Genomic DNA, 9,365 nt, shown 5'->3' with positions numbered 1-9,365 from the left:
TCTATTACGGAGGTCTCCGTGGTTTGATTGACATTCACCTCATGGCCTTACATGTTCATTTTTTGCTTGCTCGTGATCGTTGGTTTAAGTTCGAGTCCATAGACCCAGAACCCACACTTGTCCCGTTCATTTCATTTGATTATTTCACTCGGTCATTATTGGTCCTTGTTTGGTTCATTCATGGTTGTCTATAATTCCATCAATCCCTCATTCACGTCTCATTACCCAATGCACTAGTTCTTGTTTCATTGGTCTTTGGGCTTTGGTTATTATCTATTGAAGGCCATTTACCATTCACTTCATTTTCAATATCATGGTGGATAGTCCATTAATCTTGGGTTTATTCAATCGAGTCTACTCATTCATGTTTCCATTCATTTCGAGTCAATATGCAATTCAAGTCATTCATTTCCATATAATATCAAGTTCATACAAGATCTGATGTTCATCAATGCATTCGAAGTCAAAGTCATGCATTCAAGTCAAAAACAATCAATCTCATTCAAGTAATCATGTACTATCCATTATAATGCTCATTACATCAAAAATACACAAATTGGAAATGTTGACTTTAGGCCAATAGTTGACTTTTTGGCAACTTTGACCAAAGTCAACTCAATCCTAAAAAACCCTAAAATCCCAAATCCTTGTCCTAATCTTGACCTTGATCTCCCATATTCCATTTTGATCTTGGATTGGCCAAGTAAGCATAATGCTCCATGATTCTTGTTGTTGTCATGAAACTTTGTCTGTCCAACACATGAAGCCATAACCTGCAGGAGCGGCAAAAGAAAACACATAAGTAACCCACAACCTGAAGCGAGCCAGTATGGATGCACAAAGAAATTTGCATAACATACAAGGCAATAACATTACCAAACATGACCCGCAACCATAAAAGACAGCAAACAACAATTGAAATGCCAAATCAATAACATTCCACATGATGCAATTAAGCCATGAACCCATTACACCAAGTGTAAAACCATGCATATGGCCCACAGTATTCATAGCACAGGTCCTGCACCCTGTCAGTAGCAGTCTCCAAATGCGCTAGGCCTGACTCATGCTCATAGCAACAAGGGCCATGGCTCTTCGCATACTCACCTCCACCATCAACAAACCAACTTCACCTTTCTCCAACACCGCTTCTCTCTGTCGCATGTCATTTTCGCTCTCCGCACAAGTGAATCACAAATCTGGCCCCGATTGGATTAAGCAGCTCAACGATCCTCTTAAGGTGGTAGATCCCGAGATCGATAATATAATCGGACTTGAAAAATCTCGTCAATGGAAGGGACTAGAACTTATACCTTCAGAAAATTTTACGTCCTTATCGGTGATGCAAGCAGTTGGATCTGTTATGACGAATAAATACAATGAAGGTTATCCTGGTGCTAGATACTATGGTGGAAATGAGTACATTGACATGGCTGAGACCTTGTGTCAGAAGCGGGCACTGGAAACTTTTGGGTTGGATCCAGTACTATGGGGAGTCAATGTGCAGTCGCTATCTGGATCTCCTTCCAATTTCCAAGTTTACACTGTTTTATTGAAACCTCATGAGAGAATTATGGCACTCGATCTTCCCCATGTTGGGCATCTTTCACATGGATATCAGACTGACACCAAGAAGATATCAACTGTATCTATATTCTTTGAAACAACGTCGTACAGATTGGATGAGAGCACTGGTTATATTGATTATGACCAGATGGATAAAAGTGTTGCACTATTTAGGCCAAAATTAATAGTTGTTGGTGCTAGTGTTTATGCTCGCCTTTATGATTATGCACGTATTCGCAAGGTATGTGATAAACAGAAGGCAGTTATGTTAGCTGATATGGCACACATCAGTGGATTAGTTGCTGCAGGTGTTATTCCCTCTCCTTTTGATTATGCAGATGTTATAACAACCACAACACATACGTCACTTTGTGGGCCACATGGGGCTATGACATTCTTCAGGAAAGGTGTGAAAGAGATAAACAAGAAAGGGCAGGAAGTTCTCTATGACTATGAAGACAACTTGGAAATACCGCGTTCGAGGAAGACGGAAGTGGATGATCGTAGGCAACATCACAAGATATCCGTCAGTTCGTGTGACTGATCTGGTTTTGAAGACACCAAAATTTACTGTTGAAGTCAGAGAATTACATATGGATATATCTAAAAATGCTGGATCTAAGTCAAGTTTGTTCACTGGACTACAAATATCATAGGTTCTCGTTCACACCGGCAAACCATAAGTCAGAGCCACAAGCAAGGTTAGAGTGGAATCAGTCGCATTATCCGCAGAATGCACATTAACATGAGGACACATCGGTCCCAGCCAGTCTTACAAACCTTGTGGCGTCACAATCCTGCAGCAGTCTAAGGCAAAATCTTCTGCGTGGGCCTTATGCGAACCTGCTTAACACTCGCATCAAACCAACCCGAGGCCGTCATCGTGTTTGAACTGTCAAGAAATGGGGCACTATTCTAATGATCGTCCTTCACATCGACACTCCATGAACGCACAACATACATTTTCTCCGATCACTCTCCCCAACCAACATTTTCTCAATAGAATATATAACAGAACCTTTTCAACCACCTGCTAACCGAATAAACCTTTTCCAATCTCCGAAAAACTGCATATAACCCATAACATGATTAACCGGAAAATCGGAACAGGATGATGAGAACTCCCAATAGTCTCGGAATGTCTCTCAAATGAAGGAAAAGGTTTTTGTTTAGAAATGTTGGTATTGCCATTGGAATATTGTCAAAGAGTTGATGTTGTTGTTCTGGTTGGTGAAAAGAAGGCGACCTCCAAGCTTCTGCGAACCTCAACTTCAGCTGAGGAAATACACAAGATGGATGATTAGGTTGCATGAATTGTTGTTGTGATTATGTATGATGCTAACATCCTAATTCATACTTCCAGGTCCAAGCACAATGTTACTCACCAAGAGCCAATGTCGGTTGAACGGTGTGGTTCAATCTCTTTGAGACACTAAACAAGGTTACACATAATTTGGTGGTCTCAGTCCGTTTGGGGCTTCTCTCCTGTTTGAAGGATGGGATAAAAACACCGACTTTCATCATTACCTCAGCAATCCTTGTGGAAATTATGGCAGTTGGAAAGCCGGTGATGTTGGTTTCAATAACTAGGCAGCACAGTCAATTCTAAAACAGGACTGCAAAGACCAGACTGCTTTGCCGTAAGAGTGGGGTTCATACTGGTCATGGCTATGGTGGACAGTCACCGGCTCTTTGTAGGCGTGAGCCTTCTATTCAACCATTACAACCTCCTTCGAATGAAGGCCTTGCTGTTATTTGCCATGCTTTAACTTGTCGCTGGCTTGACTTAACGGCGATGGCCCTGCATCCGGAATTACAACCCAAACCCCATCCTATCACGAACGCTAACAAAGCCGCAAGTAGCGTTCATCATAGCAGCATTAACCTGCAAGCATCAAGTGAATCATGTTACGGCAGTACATACGACGACAATGAGTGATCCAACTCGAGTTGCAGCATCAACGATGATTCCGTTTCCCTGCAGTAACAACAGTTCACATCAGAAGGCTACCAAAATTAACACTAAAAATAAAATACAAACCTAAATAACTTTCATTCAAAATAAATAATAGAATTAGGATTAACTGAGTTTGGACCCTGTTGCTAACTCAGTCCTTTGTAAACTCATTAAACCAGTGATTCACGTTTTTTCCTTTCTACACTCATCACTAACCAAGTTACAATCATATAACTAACTGAGTAAGTGTCCAATAACTAACTGAGTCTGTGATCAACTCACTGAGTTTAATCTAACAAACTCCTAGCCTAACTCCAATCCTCCATTCAATCCGAACCTGCACTCTATAAATTCACTTCTCCTCTCACTATTCCAGGGCGAGACTCTCACAATCTTCATCACTCTCAATCGCACGTGATTCTCACAGCTCCCTCCCAATTCCTCACTACACGCTCTCCATTACCGTAACTGTTAGAGTTTCAACACCAGAAGCTCTAATCAGTTGAGCTTTAACCTTCATCATCCTCTCTGATACAACGAATCACAGGCGCATCTCAAGAAGAAGTTATCTCCTTAGATTGGAGATTGGAGGAGAAGAAGGTTGTTTCGCATTCATACAGAAGAAGGAAGACGGAGGAAACACGTGAAGCAAAATGAACTCAGAACAAGATTTCTCACCTGGAAGTAGAGAGTTCGTCGGTGCAGCCATAATCTCCGACAAGGTGAGTTTAAAATCCTCTCTCCTTTCATTCTGTTACCGCTATGATGTAGAAGATATGTAGATGACTTAGCCGTAATTCCCAGAGCTCCGATTTTAGGAGATCGACGTCGGACGTAGGTTTTTGTTTTAGGATTTCCGATTATCTCTCGCCGATGTGAGACACTCTGGAAGGAAGTAGATATTTCGTCGTCGTATTCGTGATCGACACCTTGAGTCGGTTAGTACATAGGATTCCTGTGAGTTAATCCATCGTCGCCGCCAAGGACCGCCTCCGGTCCGGCGGAGGATATAACCGCGGTGGCGCCTGGAGTTGCGTTGTCTTTAAATTAGCATTAAGTCATTGGTAGCTCGCGACGTTTAACATGAGGTCGACGTCACCGTCGTGCTTCAAGAATCCACTGCCACGCCGCTAATTACAGTGGCATCTGTGGCTAATTTCAGTGGCATCCGTGGCCAATTCCAGTGGCGTCCGTGGCCAATTCCATGCTAGGTTTTGATTGGGCCTGAGGATTGGGCTTTAGGTTGTTTGCTGAACATCACCATCTCCTTCCTGTTAAACCCCCTGCTGGTTAGGCACATGATTTTCTTCCTAATTTCTTATTAATCCATGATTAGAGTTTATTAATCTCATTTATTTTGCAATTTATTTTGGTACTGTTTGTTAATCTTGACAGAATTATTAGATTTAATTCTTAGTTTTTAATTAGGAATTAACATAATCTTAGGGATAATTAGCTTAATGCATGTTTAATTAGGTAATTAGTTAGAAATTAGGCTTAATCGTTTTTACATATTGGTTTAGTTTCTTAATTTTCCAGAATTAATTTTCATGTGATTAACCATGCCATGTTTAGAATATCATTTGATTTGCCATGTTAAGTCTCATGAACGCGATTAATCTCATTTTGACTTGGTTATTTTTTTTTGTTTATGGTTAATGGCTAAAATTGAAGTTTCCATTTTAATTTGATTTGGTATATGTTTGTTCATCATCACCACTACACCACATCATATTATGATCATACCATATCATTCACTTGAATTAACATTTAAATTCCATTTTATTAATGCATACTAACCATAGTATTTTTTTGTGGTGGCATGTGAATGAGAGATCCAAACCATCCTACAAGTTATTCTTTTTATTTTTATAATTTGTAAAGTGTAGTTTTATTCTCGTGTCTTTGTGTTGTATTGTGTGGATCCATCCCCCCATTGTAGGTTAAATGTCCCCCCTCCCCTAATCATGTAATAGCTTAGCTTTATCGCTTTCTAGCTTAGTTTACCGTATATGTTAATAATCAAGATAAAATACAAAACGATAAACAAAGCATTTCAAAAGAAACAAAAGGTACTTGATTCAACGTCAAGTCGTTTTCCAAATAAAAATCACACCATTGCAACGTAAATGCTTGATCTAACGTCAAGCATTCTCCGTTCACTCCAAGATCCATCATTTACATCTCTTCTCCATCCTCTTCTCAATCTCATTCTATCTTCCCTCCATTCTTCACTCACTATTTTCATAATAAATTCAAATGCTTGATTCAACGTCAAGTTCCTTTTTCAAAACCTTTTCATAACAAATTGGAATGCAAATGGGGTGTACGCGTTTGTACACAACATTTAAGTAATTGGGTTGTCGGCCGTACCTAGCCTGAGGACCCGACACTTGGCGTCCCCCTTAAAACATCTAATCATTCAAACAAGTTAAATCTAGGTTCTATGAGGATGAAAAAGAATAGTTAGGACTTTATTGTCCTCTCGATTCCCTAGTACTTTAATCGTTGACTGTACTTAGTCAAGGGTTAGAGACTTGTCTCCCTCTAAGTTCCAATGATTAAACTTGTCAAACTCCTTTCATAAACAAATCTCTTTTTGGATGAAAAAGAGTGGTTAGGACCACGTTGTCCTCTCAACTCCCGAGTTATTGGACCGTTGACTGTATCTAGCCAAGGGTTTAATGCTTGTCTCCATGCATAAAATCAACCCTAACAAATCAAATCATTTTTTGCCTTAGCGCACACTTCAAAACCTTTCAATAAGGACATGTTACTTCCGTTCTACCGTGAACGAAGCTTAAGCCTCCATGTGTGAGCAAGTAATGTTTAACTGCTAGAGTGTGAACCAAGCGTATCCACTTTACCGCAAACGAAGCAAATACTTTCCGCTCCCATGACAGAGTATACAAGCAAGTGAACAGTAGCATGCGAACGTCAATACTGTTCAGTAAAAACAACCAAACAAATACGCCATTTTTGAGCCGAACTACGAAGCTCTGATTTCCCTATTGCACGTATGGGGATACGTAGGCACAAGGGCCCAAATCCTTGGCGAGCACACTAACTTAAAACTTATTTTCTCTCCCATCTCATCTCACTCCCAATAGCAAGCAACATACAGATAAGTAAACATCCATACGCATTTGATACGAGCAAGTGGTTCCCATGGAATACCATGGATGTGAGGGGTGCTAATACCTTCCCCTTGCATAACCGACTTCTGAATCCGCTCTTGGTTGCGAGACCATTTCTCTCATTTGGGGTTTTATCGCTATTTTCCTTTTCCTTTGGAATAAATAAAATCTGGTGGCGACTCTATATTTTTCGCGGCGCTTCACTCATATATATATATATATATATATATATTAATATAATATATATATATATATAATATATATATATATATATATATATATATATATATATATATCAAGGGTTGCGAGTTCATAACCACAACCACAACAAATCATGTAGTCACCACAATCATGAAGAACATATCAAGCACTTGTTCATGGAAATCCACAAAATCAAGAGAAAACATTCATCATATATCATGGACTCTTATGACTCACCTATGATTCTACAACTTTAATCTCTAAAACTCTTAGGGTTTCTAACTAGAACCCACCTCAAGAAACGGAAGAAGAGAAATTGTTGAGGATGAGATGATGATATGAAGATGATGGTGATGATTCCGAGTGTAACACCCTTCTAAAATACCCCAAATATTTAATTAAAAACAACAAACATAAATCAGAGTAGATATGCAATTTAAGGGTGTCACACAAACACTTCACACCATTCACCATAATATTTAGTTATGCTCATTATTTAATTCAAAACGTAAAACATTGCACAATACGCAGCGGATAGAGATCAAATCGATCATTCAAAACATGTAACACATTACATGTAAAATTATTCAACAAGGTAAAACAACCCGTCCCGATGTTACATCTATCAGAGCATGACCCACTAAGGAGACTACACTAGACTCCAAGCACTAGCTTCTACTCAATCACTGCTCGTTACCTGAAAAATAGTTGTAAGGGTGAGTTCCTCAATCGATATAATAAGCATTATAAAATATCATGTCATGTTAAGTAATTTAACACATTAATCACCCTAATTACATCACACATTCAGTAACGGCACCTCAACTCAACATCATACTCAATGTCAATACAATTCATACTCATACTCAATATCAACACAAACACACGTAAAATATTGGAATACATCCATTCATATTATATGCCATACATATATTATGCAATGAGACTCCATGCATGCGGTACCGACTATTCGTGAACATATAGTTCAACTTCACCGACCAAATCCAGGTACGGCTACCAAGCTCACTAGTCCCACTCATTTGAGACCTAGTGACTCACATCACTAATTCCTCACCATGGGAATTAGCTACCACCCCAAGGGCCATGCTATGCACGCTAATCACCTAGCATGCAACATCAACAACAGTCCAACATGACTAACATCACTAATTCCTCACCATGGGAATTAGCTACCACCATAAAGGCCACAATATGCATGCTAAATCACCTAGCAATGCAAAATCATCAACAATAATCCACAATGGACATATGCTCACACTCTAAGCCATAAAACAGTCCATTCACAAATACATGCATAATATATACATTCACAACATCATGCATATTTTCACACATCACCGGCATATTTATCGCATACTCATATCATGTCATGCCAAATAATTCAATCACAGTATTAGCACACTCTACTAATACCTATCCTACTCAAAACAACGGGAAATAATCCCTACTATATCACACACCGATATAGGCCAATCACCAATTATGTTCACAACATTAAAATATCAATTTTTCCAATTTCCAACAGTGTTAACCGGTTAACGCCCTGGGTTAACCGGTTAACGCAACACAGAACACGCTTTCTGGCAAAACTCAACAGTGTTAACCGGTTAACACCCTGGGTTAACCGGTTAACGCAAACAGAACAGCAATTTTCACAAATCACAACAGTGTTAACCGGTTAACGCCCTGGGTTAACCGGTTAACGCAAGCAAAACAGCCATACATCACAATTCCTAACAGTGTTAACCGGTTAACACCCTGGGTTAACCGGTTAACGCAAGACAGAAAGCTGTTCCTGCGCTAACACGAAGCAGAATGCAGAATTCTCTGCATTTTCCGCCGTTGGAGGACTTCCGGACCGCCGATACCAATTCCGTAAAAAGCTATACGTTCGGGAAATCACTACCCATCCAATTACAGATTCAATTACAGTTTTTACACAACTTATCCAACACAATTTTTCAGCATTCAACATCCCAATTAGGGTCAATTCAACGGTTTATCACTACCCATTACATGTTAATCTATAATACCCATTAAACGACGATAAACCCCCCTTACCTGAGTTAATCCGGCAACTTTGAGCTTCAAGCTTTTCCGTTCTCCAACCCTTGCTCTCTAGCTCTTCCTCTTGCCCTTTCTCCACTTTCTCAATCGCTTCTCTGTTTCACGTGAAAACCTTTTCTTTACCAAAATGGACTCTTTTTCTTATTTCCAACTTATATATATTTTCCAATAATTATTATTCCAATAATAATAATAATAATAATCCAATAATTACAATTATTTAATTAAATTAATAAATATAATATTAACTTAAATTAAATAATTATCTTATTTTAATCGGGGTGTTACAACTCTCCCCCACTAAAAGAGTTTTCGTCCTCGAAAACATACCTCAAGCGAATAACTCCGGATAAGACTCCTTCATCTGACTCTCAAGTTCCCAAGTCACATTGCCACCTGCTGGTCCTCCCCAAGCT

The 9,365-nt window shown here is 39.3% G+C and overlaps 1 protein-coding gene across 1 annotated transcript; it reads left to right on the top strand.

The window, feature by feature from the left end:
- The first annotated feature begins 802 nt into the window (after positions 1 to 802).
- On the top strand, positions 803 to 3,257 carry LOC127086988 (serine hydroxymethyltransferase, mitochondrial-like). The gene has a single exon (XM_051027817.1). It carries the CDS (start codon positions 1,067 to 1,069, stop codon positions 2,108 to 2,110), a length of 1,044 nt encoding a protein of 347 aa, XP_050883774.1. The 5' UTR covers positions 803 to 1,066; the 3' UTR covers positions 2,111 to 3,257.
- The last annotated feature ends 6,108 nt before the right edge of the window (positions 3,258 to 9,365 follow it).

This window comes from Lathyrus oleraceus, chromosome 5 (genome assembly GCF_024323335.1).
Source record: "Lathyrus oleraceus cultivar Zhongwan6 chromosome 5, CAAS_Psat_ZW6_1.0, whole genome shotgun sequence".
NCBI lineage: Eukaryota > Viridiplantae > Streptophyta > Magnoliopsida > Fabales > Fabaceae > Lathyrus > Lathyrus oleraceus.
The sequence above is the reverse complement of the archived record's forward strand: the minus strand, read 5'-3'. Positions and strand labels throughout refer to the sequence as shown.